Genomic DNA, 21,661 nt, shown 5'->3' with positions numbered 1-21,661 from the left:
TGTGCTGATAATTAATCAATCTTTCACTCCTCTACTTTTAAACTTGCTTTAGCATTCTTGTGTCATTCAATTTCACCTGCTATCAAGTCTTACTAGCTAAAATGGGATAAACTTAATTTTGGTAACCATGAGACAACTGTAAATCTAAACGTTCTTTTCTGGAATGTAAGCAACATTCCTTCTAGGTTCTAAAAGTTGTGATCAAACTACAGTGTTATATTACTATCAACAATAAGCACTGATACATTATTATTATAAGTCATAATTGAATAAAACTTACCAAAAAAAGTAAATCTAACACACATTTATTGTCTTAATCATTATTTTAATGCATGGTAATTAGGAACAAATGATAAAACTTCACATAAATAACTGTAATTAGTGTTACTTTACAAAACCAAACCAAGGTTTTACAGTTTTTCTCTCCCCGTTGTTAGCTTGCCAGTATGCACCACAAGTGGTATTAAGAATGAGGGATGCCTGGGTGGCTCAGTTGGTTAAGCATCTGACTCTTGATTTCGCCTCAGGTCATGATCTCAGAGTCGTGAGTTTAGGCCCCACAGCGGGCACCCTGCTCAGCAGGGAGTCTTGCTTTGAGATTTTCTCTCTCCCTCTCCCTCTGCCTCTTACCCAACCTCTCTCTCTCTCCAAAATAAAAATAAATAAATCTTTAAAAAAAAAAAAGAATGATAATGTTCCCAGGTTCACGTAAAGCTTACATTGCACATGTACAACACTTGTGTTTATAGCCATACAAACTCACAAATACAGAACCACATTAAAAACTAATGGATCCGTAAACCAACAATGAGACAGAAGAAAGAGAAATTAAGGAGTCGATCCCATTTACAATTGCACCCAAAACCATAAGATACCTAGGAATAAATCTAACCAAAGAGGCAAAGAATCTGTACTCAGAAAACTATAGAATACTCATGAAAGAAATTGAGGAAGACACAAAGAAATGGAAAAATGTTCCATGTTCATGGATTGGAAGAAAAAATATTGTTAAATGTCTATGCTACCTAAAGCAATCTACACATTCAATGCAATCCCTATCAAAATACTATTAACTTTTTTTCACAGAAATGGAACAAATAATCCTAAAATGTGTATGGAACCAGAAAAGACCCCAAATAGCCAGAGGAATGTTGAAAAAGAAAACCAAAGCTAGTGGCATCACAATTCCAGACTTCAAGCTCTATTACAAAGCTGTAATCATCAAGACAATATGGGGTACTGGCACAAAAACAGACACATAGATCAATGGAACAGAATAGAGAACTCAGATATGGATATGGTCAACTAATCTTCAACAAAGCAGGAAGGAATATCCAATGGGAACACGACAGTCTCTTCAACAAATGGTGTTGAGAAAACTGGACAGCCACATGCAGAAGAATGAAACTGGACCATTTCCTTAATCATACACAAAAATAGACTCAAAATGGATGAAAGACCTAAATGTGAGACAGGAATCCATCAAAATCCTTGAGGAGAACACAGGTAGCAACCTCTTCGACCTCAGCCACAGCAACTTCTTCCTAGACACATCATCAAAGGCAAGGGAAGCAAGGGCAAAAATGAACTATTGGGACTTCATCACAGCAAAGGAAACAGTCAACAAAACCAAAAGACAACCGACAGAATGGGAGAAGATATTTGCAAATGACATATCAGATAAAGGGCTGGTATCCAAAATTTATAAAGAACTTATTAAACTCCACACCCAAGGAACAAATAATCCAATCAAGAAATGGACAGAAGACATGAACAGACATTTCTGCAAAGAAGACATCCAAATGGCCAACAGACACATGAAAAAGTGCTCAACATCACTCGGCATCAGGGAAATACAAATCAAAACCACAATGAGATACCATCTCACACCAGTCAGAATGGCTAAACTGACAAGTCAGGAAATGACAGATACTGGCGAGGATGCAGAGAAAGGGGAACCCTCCTACACTGTTGGTGGGATGCAGGCTGGTGCTGCCACTCTGGAAAACAGTATGGAAGTTCCTCAAAAAGTTGAAAATAGAGCTACCCTACAACCCAGCAATTGCACTACTGGGTATTTACCCCAAAGATACAAATGTAGTAATCTGAAGGGGCACCTGCACCCCAATGTTTATAGCAGCAATGTCCACAATAGCCAAACTATGGAAAGAGCCCAGATGTCTGGGGCACCTGCGTGGCTCAGATGGTTAAGTGTCTGCCTTCAGCTCAGGTCATGATCCCAGGGTCCTGGGATCGAGCCCCACATTGGGCTCCCTGCTCAGCAGGGAGCCTGCTTCTCCCTCTCCTTCTCCTGCTCCCCCTGCTTGTGCTCTCTCACACTCTGTCAAATAAATAAATAAAATCTTAAAAAAAAAAAAAAGAGCCCAGATGTCCATCGACAGATGAATGGATAAAGAGGATGTGGTATATATATACAATGGAATATTATGCAGCCATCAAAAAAATGAAATCTTGCCATTTGCAATGACATGGATGGAACTAGAGGGTATCATGCTAAACGAAATAAGTCAGTCAGAGAAAGACAACTATCATATGATCTCACTGATATGTGGAATTTGAGAAACAAGGCAGAGGATCATAGGGGAAGAAAGGAAAAAATGAAACAAGATGAAACCAGAGAGGGAGACAAACCATAAGAGACTTAATCTCAGGAAACAAACTCAGGGTTGCTGAAGTGGAGGGGGGTGGGAGGGATGGGGTGGCTGGGTGATGGACATTGGGGAGAGTACGTTTGTGGTGAGCACTGTGTATTATGTAAGAGTGATGAATCACAAACCTATACTCCTGAAACAAATATTATATGTTAATAATTTTTTTAAAAAACAATACTAATGGATCCATTTGGGAAGCATGGATACAAGATATGTTGAATTGGAAAAAGTTAAAGTCAAGGGACCTTGAAATTAGATATGGGAAATAATGGAGAAGGAGTAGTCCAAGGTGACTCTCAGTTTCCTGGTACTGGAAAATGAGTGAGCAGTGGTGTCTTAATCAGTATTTTTGGTAGAAATACGGAGTTCTTCTCAATTCCAGGATGAAATATGGCAAGTACCATTTTAGACATAATTCAAGCTACTGGCAAGATGCCCAACTGCAGATGTACAATGAGCAGATGATAATGTGTCTGGAACTCAGGAGAAGTTAGAACTAGATATATTTGGAAGGCATCAGCAGGTTTATAACAGGTAAAATCCTAAAGTGACATCAGATAAAGAAGAGAAGAGAAGCATATGGTGAACACTGTTGGTTGTCCATTCAACTGCCAAACCCCCCATCTTCCTTACTAACAGAACCCTGATTTCTTTTTTTTTTTTTAAGATTTAATTTATTTGAGAGAGAGAGTGCAGAGCGAGAGAGAGACAGAGAGAGAGAGCATGGGGGGGGGAGGATTAGAAGGAGAGAGAGAAGGAGGCTCCCCACTGAGCAGGGAGCCCAACTCAGGGCTTGATCTCAGGACACTGGGATCATGACCTGAGCCAAAGGCAGACGCTTAACCAGCTGAGCCACCCAGGCACCCAGAACCCTGATTTCATTCAGAAGGAAATGTATTGATCCAAAGAATGAATCCAGTTGATCTAAGCCAATCTTGACCATTCTATCCTCACATGACTGAGTCATGTTGAGTAAGTCCTGTCTAACGAAATGTCAATCTGCCAGGGACAACTTCTGGGAAAGATCTTCTACCCTAATAAAAGATAGAAGAAAGTCCTTTTCCTCCATCCTTCCTGCATGAGACATGTTCTATGAGGATGTGAAGTTTGGAACTATGGTAACCACCTTGCAACATTTGCAAGGACATGCTAAAGAAGATAGAATGGCAGGAGAAAAAGAACCAGAATCTATGATGACACTGTTGTACTAAGTACCTACTGCCAGACTTTAAGGAAAAAAAAAAAGAACAAACGAAACATTATTATGGTTTTAAGCCATTGTCATTTTGTTTCCTATTACTTACAACCGAACTCAGCCTAACTGATACAGAGCACCACAGGAAAAACAACAACAACAACAACAAAAAAAACAAAACAAAAAACACAGAAAAAAAGGAAAAAGTTTGATCTGTTTGTTTCACCTGGTTCTTTCTAGCTGCCACAACTTTCCTTTGGTCTCCATACCCAAGTCTGGCTGCAGTAAAACTAGTTAGTATCTTGATATTTTAAGAAAGAGATAAGTACAGAACACTGAGCAAGCAATACCAATTCAAGAAAACCTTAAAAGTATAATAGCTGCTCAGTCTTTAATAGTGAAATATTGAATCATTCTAGAAATAGCCTGAAAATGTTATTCTGTATACTTTTTAGTCCAAACTCTCCCACTGCCTAATCAGTAAGAAGGTCACCACGATGAAATTCAACAGTCTTAGCACTGAACTTGTTGGAGTCTATTTCTTTTGTTACAATCTTATATATAAGTTTCCAAATTGAGGAGAGTAAAGCCAAAGTTCCACCATTAAGTCCCAGGTACAAAAACAAAAAGCCAAAAAAATATTTCCCTAACCCACCTCCCACTGTCACCCCTCTGACAATTAAAAATACCTACATTTGAACTTTTGGGGGTGATGGAAAAAAGTGGGATAGCAATAATTTCATTGTGGTAGATATAAAATATGCTTATGTAGCTATATTTATTCTTGATTGTGTTTTATAACTATATACATTTGTCAAAATTATCCTCCTGAGTCTTTTTTTTTTTTTTTTTTTTTTTTTTTTTTTTTTTTTTTTTTTAAGAGTTTTGTTTTTTTTTTTTTTTTTTTTTTTTTTTTTTTTTAAGATTTTATTTATTTGAGAGAGAGAGTGAGAGAGAGAGAGAGCACAAGAGGGGGGAGCGGGAGAGGGAGAAGCAGACTCCCTGCTGAGCAGGGAGCCCGATGCGGGACTCGATCCCGGGACTCCAGGATCATGACCTGAGCCGAAGGCAGTCGCTTAACCAACTGAGCCACCCAGGCGCCCTATCCTCCTGAGTCTTGACCAATGTTGGTTTGTCAATACCTTTCATAAAATTGTTGCCAACTGAGGGGTGCCTGGGTGGCTCAGTTGGTTAAGCAGCTGCCTTCGGCTCAGGTCATGATCCCAGGGTCCTGGGATCGAGCCCCACATCGGGCTCCCTGCTCGCCGGGGAGCCTGCTTCTCCCTCTCCCTCCGTCTGCCTCTCTGCCTACTTGTTCTCTCTCTCTATCTCTCTGTCAAATAAATAAATAAAATCTTTAAAAAAAATTAAAAAAAAAAAAAAAAATTGTTGCCAACTGAGTATAGTACTCAAGATATGGTCAAACCAGTACAGCCTAGACGTGGGATCTTGTCCTTCCTATTTTAGATACCATGGTTTTGTTAGAAAGTGACATTAGCTCTTTGAAAGCAAGTGACATTGTTGATTCAGGGTTTGTAGGCAATTAATACTTACAGGTTCTCAATCTAATTTCAAAACTTTAAACGTATCCCTGCTAAAATTTATTCTTGTTAATTTGGCCCCAGTTCTTTCTAGGTTGTTCCGGATTCTAATTTTTAATATACTGGCTCTTCCTTTTAGCTTTGTGACATCTGTAATTTGCTGTGCATATTTTTGTTTAAAGAATCAGTATTTAATCAGTATAAAGAATAGGTTATAAACATTTTTACAGTGTGATCCTGTTTTATTTAAAATACCTACAACTTTATCCATTGATGGACACTTTGATTGTTTCCATATCCTGACTATTGTAAATAATGCTGCAATAAATGTGGAAATACAGATTATCTCTTTGATATTGTTTTCATTTCCTTTGCATATATGCCTAGAAGTGGAAATCCTGGATCATATGGTAGGTTTATTTTTAGTTTTTTGAGGAACCTCCATACTGTTTTCTATAGTGGCTGCAGCAATTTACATTCCCATCAACACTGCACAAGGATTCCCTTTTCTCCATATCCTTGCCAACACTTGTTTTCTCTTGTCTTTTTGATGACAACCACACTAACTGTAAGGTTGATATCTCCTTGTGGTTTTGATTTGCATTTCCCTGATGATTAGTGATGTTAAGCATCTTTTCATGTACCTGTTGGCCCTATGTATATCTTCTTTGGAAAAAAGCCTATTTAGGGGTGCCTGGGTGACTCAGTCAGTTAAGCACCCGACTCTTGGTTTTAGCTCAGATCATGATCTCAGGGTTGTGACATTGAGCCCCACCTCAGGCTCCACGCTCAGCATGGAGTCTGTTTGAGATTCGCTCTCTCCCTCCCCCTCTGCTTCTCCCCACTGGTGCTCTCTCTCTAAAATAAATAAATAAATAAAATAAAAGACTGTCCTTTCCCCATTGTATATTCTTGGCTCCTTTCTTAAAAATTAATGGGCCATGTATGCATGGGTTTATTTCTGGGCTCTCAATTCTGTTGCATTGGTCTATGTGTCTGTTTTTATGCCAATACCATACTGTTTTGATCACTATAGCTTTGTAATGTAGTCTGAAATGAGAAAATGTGATGCCTCCAGCTTTATTCTTTCTCAAGATGGTTATGGCTATTTGGAATCTTTTGTGATTCCATACAAATTTTAGGATTGTCTTTCTGTTTTTTCTACTTTTGTGAAAAATGCCATTGGAATTTTGACAGGGGTTGCACTGAATCTGTAGATTGCTCTGGTTGGTGTGGACATTTTAACAATATTAATTTTTCCAATTCATGAACATGGGATATCTTTCCATTTATTTGTGTCTTCTACCTCTTTCATCAATGTCTTTCAGTTTTCGGTGTAGAGATCTTTCACCTCTTTGGTTAAATTTATTCCTAAATATTTTACTCTTTTTGATGCTATTGTAAATGGAACTGTTTTCTTACTTTATCTTTCTGATAGTTCATTGTTAGTATATAGGAATGAAACTGATTTATATATATTGATGTTTTATGCTGCAAATTCACTGAATTCATCTATTGTTTCTAACAGTTTTTTTTTTAGAGTCTTTAGAGTTTTCTATATATAATACCATGTCATCTGCAAATAGAGACAATTTTACTTCTTCCTTTCTGACATGGATGCCTTTTATTTATGCCCAGTTGCTCTGTCTAGGACTTCTGATACAATGTTGAATAAAAATGATGAGGGTAGGCATCCTTGTCTTGTTCCTGATCTTAAAGGAAAAGCTTTCAGCTTTTCACTACTGAGTATGATGTTAGTTGTGGGCTTGTCATTTATAGCCTTTATAATGTTGAGATACATTACCTCTATACCCAGTTTGTTAAGTTTTTAGCATTAATGGATACTGAATTTTGTCAAATGTTTTTTCTGCATCTATTGAGATGATACGAGTTTTATACTTCTTTTTGTTACTATGGTGTATCACATTGATTAATTTGAAGATGCTGAACCATCCTTGCATCCCTGGAATAAATCTCACTTGATCATGGTGTATGATCCTTTTAATGTAGTGCTGAAATCAGTTTGCTAATATTTGGGCGGGGGGGGGATGCATCTGTGTTCATCAGGGATATTGGCCTGTAATTTTGTTTTCTTGTAGTGCCCTTGTCTGGTTTTGGTATCAGGGTAATGCTGGCCTCATAAAATGAGTTTGGAAGTGTTCCATCCTCATCTATTTTCTGGAAGAGTTTGAGAAGGATTGGTATTAATTCGTCTTTAAATGTTTGGTAGAATTCACCAGTGAAGCCATCTAGTCTTAGACTTTTCTTTTTTGGGGGGTGGAGGGGTGAAGAGTGTTGAAAATATATGTCCACAATAAAAACTTGTACATGGATGTTCACAGCAGCATTATACTTAAGAGCCAAAAAGTGGAAACAACCCAAATGTCCAACAACTGATGAATGGGTAAATAAAATATAGCATAGTCGTACAATGGAATGTTATCCAGTCATAAAAAGGAATGAAGTATTGACACATGCTACAACAAAGATGAGCCTTGAAAATATTATACTAAATGAAAGAAGCCCATCATAAATCACATACTGTATAATTCCATGTATATGAAATGTCTAGAACAGGCAAATCTATAGAGATAGGAAGTAGACTAGTGTTTTCCAGGGACTAGGAAGAGGGAAGAATGATGGGGAGTGACTGCTAATAGGTATGCAGTTTCTTTAGGGGGTGATGAAAATGTTCTCTTTTTTTAAGATTTTATTTGTTTATTTGATAGAGAGAGACACAGCAAGAGAGGGAACACAAGCAGGGGGAGTGGGAGAGGGAGAAGCAGGCTTCCCGCAGAGCAGGGAGCCCAGTGCAGGACTCGATCCCAGGACCCTGGGATCATGACCTGAGCCGAAGGCAGACGCTTAACAACTGAGCCACCCAGGCGCCCCGATGAAAATGTTCTAAAATTGAATTGTACACTCAAAGTGGATGAATTATATGGTATATGAATATCTCAACAAAGCTGTTATAGTAATAATAAGAAGAAGGGGAAACTAGGAAAAAAAGGGAAGAAGAGTTCAGTTCCCAGAAAGAAAAGTATGGAAAGGAAATGAAGAAAAAAAGCAGTGTGACTAAACTACAGTGAGCAAGGGAAGACTAGTATGAACTGAAGGTGAAGAAGTAGACAAAGGCCAGGCCCTGCAGGGGCTTGTAGGACTTTAGCCTGAGAGCAATAGGAAGCCATTAAAGCAATAAGGAGAGCTACTGTGGATACATTGTTTGATGAGTTGAAAATTGTTATACCTACCTAGCTTTCTTTCCACACTTTGTGTCCCACAAAATAGTCCCTCAACTATCCAAAGAATGTAGGAAAGGGTACAGAACTGGCCTATGTTGCTCAAAGTGGGACCAATGAGCAAGAGGCTTATTTGAGCTCATTTAAAAGAAAGTTTCATAATAATCAGGGCTTTCTAATAAGGTAAGGCAATTCCCTGACACCAGCAGTATGCCTGCAAAGACGCAATACCTAATGGGATCTGTAGAATACTCTAGCACTGGGTGGCAGATCAGGCAAGATAATTTCTAAAACTGAAACCCATTCAATCACTAAGATTCTGTACAGACCAACAGAACTCCATTTGCTTTTCTGAAACTGTCTGTAAACGAGCCCTGTTCTTATTCATTAACCAAAAAGGCTCTTGCCCAGCTGCTAGTGTTAACCATTAGGAAGACTCATGGTCCTAGACAAAGACTCATGGTCCTAGATAAATATAAAATAATTATCAATTGTCATGTTTTAAGCATATTTGTATACAATTAATGTAAATGTCAAAATGCATAAATCCAGAAACCCCAGTATGGCTCCCTGCTAAACTCCCCACTTGAGGCCAAGGTGAAGAGCTGCTGTAATAGCTTCCTGCCCAGCTGAGTACCCAACTGGTGAAGCAAATGCGGCAAACAGGGACCCAGACATAACTGTCCCTCTCTATCCACCTCCCTAGCATCCAGGAGAGAGGAACCCTGACATGCAGAATACCAGAAACATTCCCCAGACCTCTTCATGAAACCAGGGAATAGTTAAAACAGGGGGCAAGCTTTGAAGGAAAACGTTTTCAGGCTGAAATAAGAGGAATGGGGTGTGTCTAATGACTCAGGAAGACTGGGCGTGCCCCCCATCATCCCTTTCTCAGGTAGGCATATACCCAGCTGATAAGGTCAAAGAAAAAATATACATTAAAAAGGAGCCACCCTGAAAGCAGCATGGCACTTCCTCCAAAAATCAAAAATAGAAATACCATATAATCCAACAATACTACTTCTCTATAAACACCCCAAAGAATTGAAAGCAGAGATGCCAACAGGTAGCTAGCTGTACACCCATGTTCATAGCAGCGTTATTCACAACAGCTAAAAGGTGGAAGCAACCCAAGTTTCCATCCACAGATGAATGGATAAAGGTGGTACAAGCATACAATGGAATATTATTCAGCCTTAGAAAGGGAGGAAATCCAGCCACATGCTGCAACATGGATGAAGCTTGAGGACTTCATGCTAAGTGAAATAGGCCAGTTACAAAAAAACAAGTCCTGGACAATTCCACTTAAATGGGGGTCCTAGAGTTTCAAAATCACACATAGAAAGTGAAGTGGGGGCTTCCCCCGGCGTGAGAGGCGGCGGCAAGGGGGAGTTCCCCTTTAATGGGGATAGAGTTTCTATTTGGGTCCATGAACAAGTTCGGGATCTGGATTGGGGTGAGGGTTGTACAACATAGTGAATGTACTCAATGCCATTGGACTGTACACTTAAAACTGGTTAAAATGGTAACTTCTATTACGTATATTTTTACCTCAGTTAAAAACAAAAAGAGCAGCCATCCTGCAATACGAAGAACTTAGAGCTTTTAGATTGAAGGTGAGAACCTTCTCAAGTAGCGCTAATATGCTGGTGAGGCGCCCCGAATTCATCAGATTTGGGGTTTACCTTATTTTTTCAGAGCTCCTGTGACCCTTAGGGTGTGAGAGGAGTAAGGCGGCCCTGCCTATGCGGCCGAGCGGGTTTCCGTAACCGACTCCACAACCGGCCACGCACAGGTCCTCAAGAGATACCAGCCTGACCCTCCGGTGGACGCGGTCTCAGGTCCCAGCAGCCGCCTTTAATGCCCGGGAGCTGCACGTTCTTCCAATCAAAGGGCCTCCGGGGAGGGCTCGAAGGGCAGAGCCAACCGGAAGGCGCCTATTTCCTTTTGTCCCGCCCTCCCCTGCTTCCTACTGGCGGGTTTCAAACCCACAGGAGCCAATGAGAGCGAGCGGACGCGTTGTGCCCCAGCCGTAGCTTCAGGCGCGGGCTTTGAAGAAAAACTGTCGCGGAGACGTCATGGTGCCACCGCGGCCGTCGGCAGCCGCCGGTAAGTATGACCGTGAGTCCCTGCGTCTTGCAGGCGCTCCAGCAAGGGCGGGGAAGAAGGGAGGCCACCGAGTCAGTTCTTTTCGCGGGAGGTGCCCGTCCGCTCCCGTGCCTGCCTCGGTCTCCCCCTGGGCGTTTCCAGTCCAAGGAACGCTGACGGGAGCCCAGGCCCTGGCCCTGAGTGAGACGTCTGGCCCTGGGTAGGGGAAAGTAGATGCCGGGCAGGTGCCTCACAGGCATCTTCCCCGTAATTCCTGCAGCAGCTCTGCAAAGAGATGTCATTGTCATCTCGTTTAGGTAGAGACCCTGATACCCCTTGCCCAGGTCGCATACCCAGAAGGAAGTCAAGCGCTCCCTAACCCAGATTTGGCTCCAGGCAGAGCCTGGGCGTGGTCCTCTGTGCTGCCGTCTGATCTTTGCCAGCTGCCAAGAGGCGGGGTCTGACCCTAAGGGGGCAGGGCGGGGGCGCTGGAAGTTGATGGTTAAATCTGCACAGAGAACTGAGGGTCCTGGGTTCCCTGATCTCTTAAATGTACGTGGAGCCTTTAGCTGCCTTTCAAAATACAGCTCAGATGTCACCAGCTCCTAAATGCACACAGTGTTTTGATAGTTTCAGTAATAATACCTGTTGACTGTCCGCTAGGTCCTGGGCACTGTCCTAGGTGCTTTACATAACAGTCCTTAAAGATGGGCATTTCATTTTTATAGGTTCAGCAGCAGCGGGTTTGCTAACTTGCTAGAAGCCACAGCGCTGGGATTCTAACCCGGTCTCTCAGCCCGTGCTCTCTATGGCATAGCCTGGCATAGCATAAAATGCATAATCCTCAAAGCTGTCTCCTAGGGATGCATCAGAACCAGATATCAAAACACACAGCAACTCGGTTTAGATGAAATTAAGTGTAATTTTGCACCCCTATTGTCTTTTTTTTTTTGCCACTATTGAATTTTAGCCTTTTCCAACCACCTATTCCTCTCACTCATTCCCTACTTCTGAACTCCCATAATTCTTTCTTTGACCCTTTCTTATGATACCTAGATTTTGCCTTATATTGTAATTATTGTTGTGCTTATTTTATTTTCACTACTAGATTGAAACTTTCTGAAGACAGAAATACTGAATTTTCATTCCCTCACATGCCTTGCTTAGAAAGTCACCATGTAATAGATGTTTGCCATGAACCCCCTAACCTGGCCTATTTTGTCCTTAGGCCCAAAGGAAACCATGTAAGGGTTTGTGGCAAAAATCATCATCCCTGTCAGGAAAAAAAAAAAAAAAAAACCCACAATAAGACCAGGCCAACTGGCGCCTGGGTAGCTTAATCAGTTAGGCATCGGACTCTTGATTTCAGCTCAGGTCCTGATCTCAGGGTCGTGAGTTCAAACTTCATGTTGGGATCCACGCTGGGCATGGAGCCTACTTAAAAAAATAAAAAAATTTAAAAATAAAATTAAAGAAAAGACCAGTGCTGGTTCACCAGCTCAGATGAGGCAGTAACAGATTTCTTCATGCAAAGCATAATACGTTGTAGCTGAGAACGGTGGCTGTGAGCAAGGACTCCGGAGTTGGATAAACCTGGTTTCAAATCGTAGCTTTGCTACATTTAGCTAGGTAACTTTGGTCATATCATTTACCCTCTAGATTTCAGACTGTAAAATACCTCATAGGATTGTTGTGTGGATTAAAGAAAGTAATTTAAGTATGAAGAACTTAGTATAGGACGTGGCATACAAATGATATTGTTGATATAGACATTAACTTGGAGGCAAATTTGTGGGGTTAGGGACTTTATAGCATATGGTCCAAAGCCAAAATTATTATAGAAAAGTGCCATCTTTTAGAATATAGACGCACTGGTTAAAATCTCCAGCTAAATTTCTGTTGTTTGTTTGCCTGCCTATTTTGCAGAAGAGCGGCAGAGAAAGCTCCAGGAGTACCTAGCAGCCAAGGGAAAACTGAAGTGCCAAAATACCAAGTGAGTTTGTCTCACACAATTATGCAAGTTTTGTTGCCCTTGTTGCTACTAGCAATTTAAAGCCTTTCAAAACATAGCCCTTTTGGGGTGCCTGGGTGGCTCAGTTGGTTAAGCGTCTGCCTTTGGCTCAGGTCATGATCCCAGGGTCCTGGGATGGAGCCCCATATCAGGCTCCCTACTCAATAGGGAGTCTGCTTCTCCCTCCCCTGCTCCCCCTATTTGTGCTCTCTTTCTCTCTCTCTGTCAATAAATAAATACAATATTTTTTTAAAAAGGACATACTCAAAATAAAAAAAAAAAGACATAGCCCTTTTGTTAGGAGTCTACTCAGACTGCATTGAGATCCTATGATAACTCAGAAAAGGGTATATTGGTCCAGACATGACAAAAAAACCCCGAGCAGTTTAAGCACTATTATTGTGACAGTCTCTAAAGGAAGGGGGAGAAGGTCCACAGTATTACCTACAATGCTGGAAACTTTTCTTATCCCTGCTTTTTTTCCTGGGAAAGTGATTCTTGTGAAGGCTAGAAAAGGTCAAGGAGTTGAATGACCCTGGTTCTGTTGTTCCTTGCTAAAGTAGGAGAGCCAGTTATAGTCAGTCCTTCATAGCTGCACACCATCATCCTCCAGCCTGACAGTCCTCTTTGGCCATTCTCTTAGCACTTACTCTTGAGTTGGACAGAATATGACTGTTTCACTTTTATCTTTTGTCAACATCTTGCCATTGTAGTGTTATTAGTCCCTCTTACTTAACATTGATGTATTTTCTCCTGAAAGAAGAGGGAGTGAATTTTTACAAAGTTAGTTTTGACCCTTTATTTTCGTTTCCTTTTACTTTGGGGTTTTACTCAGCTCTATTTCCTTGATTAAATAAATCTAATTCATTTATTCAACAAATACTCCAGGGTTTATGTTCAAGATGGGGGAAACTAACAGCAAGTCATGATCAAAGTCCCTATTAGTCTGGCAATTGTTTTTGATCCATGCAGATTGAATCCTTCTTAATTCTCCTCTACTTTCCTATCCTTTTTTGCATTTTCTGCTCATTGGCTAGATTTCATATGTGCTCCTGTTTTTTTTTTTTTTTTTTTTTTTTTTAAAGATTTTATTTATTTATTTGAGAGAGAGAGAGAATGAGTACATGAGAGGGGGGAGGGTCAGAGGGAGAAGCAGACTCCCCGCCGAGCAGGGAGCCCGATGCGGGACTCGATCCAGGGACTCCAGGATCATGACCTGAGCCGAAGGCAGTCGCTTAACCAACTGAGCCACCCAGGCGCCCTGTGCTCCTGTTTTTTTAATTAAATCTTTTTTTCATCCCTGAATATTCATTATCTGAAGATACTTAAAACAGGACATTTTTCAAAGAAGCTGTTAATTACCTTACTTGACATTGTATCTCTAGTACCTGGCATATTGCAGTGTTCAAGGAATGATGTTTGGATGAACAACACTATGCAAATATGAAGAAAACATATATTTCATTAATCTTGTTAGAATGCTGTATTTATGGGCGCCTGGGTGGCTCAGTTGGTTAAGCGACTGCCTTTGGCTCAGGTCATGATCCTGGAGTCCCGGGATCGAGTCCCACATCGGGCTCCCTGCTCGGCGGGGAGTCTGCTTCTCCCTCTCATGCTCTCTGTCTCTCATTCTCTCTCTCGCAAATAAATAAAATCTTAAAAAAAAAAAAAAAAAGAATGCTGTATTTATGCATAGGACATCTCTGAAAGGATCACAAAAAAATGGGTAAGAGTGGTATGGTCACTGAGGAGTAGAATAGCAGGACTAAGAAAGGGATAATAAGGAGACTTTATTGCATATAATTTTGAATTATTTTACTATATACAGAAATTCCAATGATTTAAAATTCTAATCATAATAAATTTTAATCACTATACTTCCCAAGCCTTGCTGATCCTTCTGTACTAAGAATTAATCTCATTTTATCTTTTATAGGCCTTATCTAAAAGCCAAGAGTAATTGTCTGAATCCTCTACCTTCTAAATCTGTAAGTAGAAATCAGTCTTTTAAAAAATAATCATTTGGGGGGTGCCTGGGTGACTCAGTCAGGTAAGTGGCTGACTCCTGATTTCAGCTCAGGTCATGATCTCAAGGTCATGCCATCGAGCCCCACATCGGCCTCTCCACTCAGCATGGAGTTGGCTTGAGATCCTCTCCCTCTGCCCCTCCCCCTACTCATGCACACTCTCCCTCTCTCTTTCTAAAATAAATAAATGAAGCAAATCTTTAAAAAATAATCATCGGGCACCTGCCTCACATACAGTTTCTCCTTTCCCACCTCCCTTGGCAATGTCATCCTTCTACCGTTTTCAATTATTTCATTCTCTGCTGTTTTAGACAAACCACTCACCCTTAATATGATGCTTTGCCCTGGGATGGGAATACCTCCAGGGTACAAAAGCAAGGGACAATAATGAAATAATGGTGTTGATGTTGAGAAAGCCTTTTGCAGTTCAGGTGGCTTCCAGTTCTTTGCATTCAGCATTGTCATCTAGTAGAACATTAAAAATAATTTTTTGCTGAGAGATCACTATGTAATTTTTAGCATATGCCTCTAGATGAGTTCAAAGAATTGACTGTTACTGCTGCAACAAAACATCTTCTATTCCCATCTACTTTTTTAAATTTTAGTTCCGGTATAGTTAATATACAGTGTTAAATTGGTTTCAAGTGTACAATATTCAGCCATTCTATATATTACTTCATGCTCATCAAACTAAGTATACTCTTAATCTCCTTCACCTGTTTCACCCATTCCCCCTTCACACCTCCCCTTCAGTAACTTTTTTGTTCTCTATAGTTAAGAGTCTGCTTTTTGATTTGTCTCTTTTTTTTTCCTTTGTTCGTTTGTTTTGTTTCTTAAATTCCACATATGAGTGAAATCATATGGTGTTTGTCTTTCTCTGACTGACTTATTTCACTTAGCATTATACCCTCTAGATCCATCCATGTTGTTGCAAATGGCAAGATCTCTTTCCTTTTTATGGCTGAATAATACTCTATTTATATATACACACACACACACACCACATCTTCCTAAATATGAGCCACCCAGGTGCCCTGTTTTCAATTTTTAAAGAAGAGTATGTTTGTATAGTTTTTTAAATGGATTATAATGAGTGTCAAATTTCATTTTATCTTAAAATGCCAATATTTACAGTGTGCCTGAAATTACATCTTTTGCAACCATTTAAACTAACAATGAAAAACTTTAGAGCGCCTGGGTGGCTCAGTTGGTTAAGCTGCTGCCTTCGGCTCAGGTCATAATCCCAGGGTCCTGGGATCCAGCCCCATGTTGGACTCTCTGCTTAGCAGGGAGCCTGCTTCTTCCTCTCCCTCTCTGCCTGCTGTTCTCCCAGCTTGTGTTCTTTCTCTCTCTCTGTCAAATAAATAAATAAAATCTTGAAAGAAAGAAAGAAAGAAAGAAAGAAAGAAAGAAAGAAAGAAAGAAAGAAAGAAAGAAAGAAAGAAAGAAAGAAAGAAAGAAAGAAAGAGAAAGAAAGAAAGAAAGAAAGAAAGAAAGAAAGAAAGAAAGAAAGAAAGAAAGAACAACTTTAGATGTTAACTTTAAAAAGTATGAAAGGGTACAGGGTTTGTCAAAATTATTTTGGGCATATATGAACAAAAACTCTTGAAAAACACTGATAAGATAAGCTCTACAATCTCTCCCAGCCCTACTACAGCCCTCATTTCATCATACCATAATTTTTTTGTGCGTGTATCTTTTCTATCAGTGTTCCTCAGGGGCAGGTGTCCTCCTCTCATCTTGCATGCCCTTAGAGTCTAGCACAGTACCTAGTATACATTCAGTAAACTTGTCTTGACTTAAACCCTAGTCATATCCTTTGTGCATTTCCTCTCTCCTCTGGCTTCATATGTCCAAAATAAAGTGACCAAATTCAGTTTGAATCAATTGTTCTGTCTTGTACATTCTTTGTTTTTTTGTTGTGTGTGTGTGTGTGTTTTATCATTTTGATCCATCAATTCTGAGGTGAGTTGTCAGAGACTAGGAATTAGAGACTAAAGTTCTAGCTTCAGCCCTGCCCCTAACACCCTGCCTGACTTTGGGCAGCTCACATTCCCTCTCAAACGGAGGTGCTCAATTCCAGCCTTGGGGACACCTGGCTGGCTCAGTCAGTAGAGCATGCAACTCTTGATCTTGGAGTTGTAGGTTTGAGCCCCATGTTGGGTGTAGAGATTACTTAAAAATAAAATCTTAAAAAATAATAATAATGATAATAAGATAAAATTCCAGCCTTAATCATCTGTATTTGCATATTGATTGCAGGCTGTTCTGTTAGCCTGATGACTCTTCTAAGCCTAGTTTTTCTCTCAATGTAGTACTTAAAACTGCAGGACCAGTTCTACCACTTATAATAAATTAGCAAGGTCAGGCTGATCTCAAATAAAGATATAAAAACTGAACAAAAGAGAAAATATTTGCAAGTCATATATATGATAAAGACCTACTATCCAGGATATATAAAGAACTCTTGCAGCTCAACAATTAAAAGACAAATAACCCAACTTTAAAATGGACAAAGGAAAATAATAATAATAACAACAACAACAATAATAATAATAATAATAATAATAATAAAATGGACAAAAAATCTGAATAGACATTTCTTCAAAGAATACATATATAAATCGCCAATAAGAGCATGAAAAGATGCTCCAAATCATTACCCCATCAGGGAAATGCAAACAAAAATCACAATTAAATACCACTTCATACCCAATAGGATGGTTATAATCAAAAAAGATAACAAGGATTGGGGAGGATGTGGAGAAATTAGAACCTCTATACAATGTTGGCAGGAATATAAAATGCTACAGCGACTTTGGAAAACAGTTTAGCAGTTCCTCAGAAGTTAAGCAGATTTACCATATGACCTAGCAATTCTACTCCTAGGTATATACCCAAGAAAATTGAAAACTTTGTGTGAGAATATGCTCACACAAAAGCTTATAACAAATGTTCATAGCAATATTATTCATAATAGCCAAAAAGTGGAAACAACCCAAATGTCCATCAGTCAGTGAGTGGATAACCAAAATGTGGTATATCCATGAAATAGAATATTTATTCAGCCATTAAAAGTAATGAAGTGCTTCTCCCTCTGTCTGCTGCTCCCCCTGCTTGTGCTCTCTCTCTCTCTCTGACAAATAAATAAATAAAATCTTAAAAAAAAAAAAAACAACTAAGGAATAGCATATGTTTGGAAACTCTGATACCATCATCCCTGCCTCTTCACTAAGCAATAATGGAATGATCAGAGGTGGATATAATTGTTGGGCTCAAGGAATAACCTAGCTATGGCCATGTGGCTATACCATCCATCTCCCTGCCTCCCACTTCCAACACTCCCCTATTCCACCCCCAGCAACACCGCCATACACATAACATTCCAGAGGAAACATCTTTTTGCCCTTAATGCCATGTGGTTCTGGTTACAGACTTTCTTTACACATTTACAAAGTTTACATAGTAATTCTCAACAATATTACCAAATCAAAAGTAAAGAGTGGTAACTCTAGCCCTCCCATATCTTCCCCCAGAGACATACAATCTACAAATCTCTGCCAAATTCTCCTTTCTGACTACTTGCTTTCAGTGCAAATGCTCCGGAATCCACAGTGACTTGCTTCAATTATTTACCATACCAATTCTAAACTCCCATCCCTAGTTTTTTAAGTTCTCTATAACCTAGTCCTACCTTTCTTATGCAAGATTAAATCACATGACTGAAACATTTACTTGTTAATAATAGAATCTAACCTTAAAACCCTGTCCTGACTTTACAAATATGGCTAACTTTCTACTGAGATGTTAGATTGTCTTGAAAACTGTTCCAAAGTATCTCAGGCATCCCAGCATCTACCATCTATCCTTGCCACTGATCTCCAAGGATGAGACGAAGGTTCTTGAGTGACACTGTGACCTTTACAAAAGCAGTGTTGTTAAAAAAAAAATTAGTGTAGCAATACACAGTACTACTAGGAGGAACTTGGGAGGTACCCTAACATAAGTTTATTATGTATGTATCTTTCAAAAGTCCCTAGAAGGACACTTCATTTGGGACATAATGGGCATTCAGCAAGTACTTGTTCAACTGAGGCAAATTTATTTTTTAAACAGCAATTTTTGTATATTCACTGCATCTCTGCTTAATTCTATCAAGCTAAAAATTCTGGTATATTTCTTTTTTTTTTTTTTTTTTTTTTTAAAGATTTTATTTATTTATTTGACAGAGAGATACACAGCGAGAGAGAACACAAGCAGGGGGAGTGGGAGAGGGAGAAGCAGGCTTCCCGCGGAGCAGGGAGCCCGATGTGGGGCTCGATCCCAGGACCCTGGGATCATGACCTGAGCCGAAGGCAGACGCTTAACGACTGAGCCACCCAGGCGCCCCATCTGGTATATTTCTGACAAGAGCTCAAGTTATAAAGATCATCTAGGGGCACCAGGTGGCTCAGTTGGTTGAGCGTCTGACTCTTGGTTTCAGCTCAGGTCATGATCTCAGGGTCATGAGATCGAACCCCGCATCAATCCCCATGTCGAACCCCGCATTGGTCTCCACGCTTTGCGCTCAGCAGGGAGTCTGCTTAAAGTTCTCTCCCTCTCCCTCTGCCCCTCCCCCTGCTCACGCGCTCTCCCTCTCTCTCTAAATTAAATAAATAAATATATTTTTAAAAAGGTCATCTATTAGTGAGCCTTAATTTTCTCAGATTCAGCTTTCTTAAATGAAATTCTAAATAATTTTTTTTCTAATTTTTTATTTTAAAAACTGAGCTATTGTTATGAACTTACTTTTTTGGTATTTTTCTTTGTCTTTTTAGAATATTATACCCAAAAAGGATGTTATCAATCGTGTTGCTTTGCCTATCAAAGCTACAAGACCCATCAGCATTAAACTCCAACCCAGACCTGCCAATATCACAGAATCCCAAAAGCCAAAGTTGGAGGCACCAAAACTTAGGGGCAAAAGGCTGACCTCAGGATGTGTTTCTTCTAGCTCAAACTGTAAACCTTCCAGCAATAGTCGACAACAGCATAAAGCTGGATCATCCACTATTGGAGAACTATCTAGAAAAACTGTGGGGTCATTTAATATACAGGAATTGAAAACTGCAAAGCAGCAAGTAGCAGATCAAAGAAATACTAAATGTGCAGACTCTGTGGACAATAACCATGTTGAAAATGAACCCTTGGATAGCTGTCTAAAAGAGATGAACAAAGAGAACTTGCCCCAAACCTTACCAGACTCTGAAAGGAAGCCAAATCCTGAATTATGGACAATAGGTAAGCCAAAGACTAACACTTATAATCAAGTCAAGAGCAGTTTGGCTCCTAAACAAGCCTTGGGCAAAAGTTCAGCGAATAGTGCTGTTCTGAAAGACAGAGTTAATAAACAATTTGTTGGAAAAACACAAATTAGGATACCACCAATAAAGTCACAGCAACTCTCTAGAGGAACAAATCTTGCAAGACCAGGAGAAAAACTCCCGAAGACAGTTCCCTCTCACAATGTTCAGACCCTTAGTAGGAATCAGGCATCAAAGAAACCAGTGGTCAAGGACATAAAGGATATAAAGGTTAATAGGGATAAATATGAAAGACCAAATGAAACTAAGTTACAGTCACACACTGTTACTGAACAGAAAGTAAAACAAACCAAACCCTGGACATGCCCCAGTGTGCTTCAGGGGGGCTTTAATAACAGACATCCAAACATTAAGAAAGATCAGAAATCTACTCAACCTTGTGTTAGAACTCGGACATCATGTGCACTGCAAAAATCAAAAGCCATAAGCCAAAGGCCTAATTTGGCAGTTGGCAGTTCTAATTCAGTCATTCCAAGCACCCCTAACATAACAGCATATGGAACCAATGGCAGTAAATGCAGCAACAGCTATCAACAAAAAGGACAGACTTTGGACTCCAAGTTGAAAAAGACTCTTCCCCAGAACCATTTTCTTAATAAGATAGCTCCCAAAACTCAAGCTGGTAACAAAACCATAAATGGAAGAAGAGTCCCAAATGGGACCCAGACTAATCCAAATATTAAGAAGATCACAGCAGAGGATCGAAGGTACTTTGCTTAATTCCATAATTTTGCAATTTAAGATTAGGCAAATTGACCATCAGGAATACTCAGGCCATAAATAATGGATTCTGAGTAATTTTTAGCTACAACCCTGAAAAAAAAGAAGATTGGAATACAACAAATACTGCCTTGATAGAGCTGGGTAGGATACATGTGTTATAAATTACCCTCTGTAATGTTCTGTATGCTTGAAATAATTTATTTTTAAAAAAGAAATTGAAACAGAATGGTTGAGTAAGAAATAGGGGTTGTAGATGTAGACTACTCATTCAAGAAGTACCCTGCAGGGACTGAACAGCAATAAAAGAGGGCAAGGTGGGAGGAGCCAGAGTAGTGAATTTACATAGCTAGGAAGCAGGGAGTTGGTAGTCCCTTGTTAAGCAGACCAGTGAATCCAGGAGAGTTATCAGGGAAGAAGGAAAAGGAAACTTCCATGAATGTGAGCAGGCCAAGTTTTGAAAAGTAAGCTAAGAATAGAGGAGCAATGAGTTCACATCCATAGTTCAGACAGTAGAAATTGGGATCTCAGGGTGCTGGGGGTTCACATTAGCATGCATGTAGCTGGAAACCAAGCCAAAGGATTTTGTCTGCATAGGACTAGATAGAGTCTCACAATGTGGTGAACCTCCCAGGAGAAGTGCCTGTGTACATTGGGGTGGGATAGAAAATAAGGAGATTCCTGACAAGGGTGAAAGGAACATGTAAAATTAGATGGTAGCTAAGAGGTATAGCAGGATGAAGTGAGGACAGAATCTATTCTCTGAATACAGCCCTGAACACCACCACCAAGTTCTCTGCCCTCC

The 21,661-nt window shown here is 39.9% G+C and overlaps 1 protein-coding gene across 1 annotated transcript in view; it reads left to right on the top strand.

Annotated features, from left to right (window-relative positions):
• Positions 1-10,672: 10,672 nt before the first annotated feature.
• CKAP2L (cytoskeleton associated protein 2 like) overlaps positions 10,673-21,661 on the top strand; it is a 26,730-nt gene continuing 15,741 nt past the window's right edge. Inside the window, exons 1-4 of the mRNA XM_036103785.2 lie at positions 10,673-10,756; positions 12,662-12,728; positions 14,683-14,734; positions 19,591-20,843. Of these exons, the coding sequence (XP_035959678.1) occupies positions 10,726-10,756; positions 12,662-12,728; positions 14,683-14,734; positions 19,591-20,843 (1,403 nt within the window). The 5' untranslated portion in view covers positions 10,673-10,725. The remainder of the gene's footprint in view (positions 10,757-12,661; positions 12,729-14,682; positions 14,735-19,590; positions 20,844-21,661) is intronic.

Source organism: Halichoerus grypus, chromosome 10, assembly GCF_964656455.1.
Source record: "Halichoerus grypus chromosome 10, mHalGry1.hap1.1, whole genome shotgun sequence".
Taxonomy (NCBI): Eukaryota; Metazoa; Chordata; class Mammalia; order Carnivora; family Phocidae; genus Halichoerus; species Halichoerus grypus.
The sequence above is the reverse complement of the archived record's forward strand: the minus strand, read 5'-3'. Positions and strand labels throughout refer to the sequence as shown.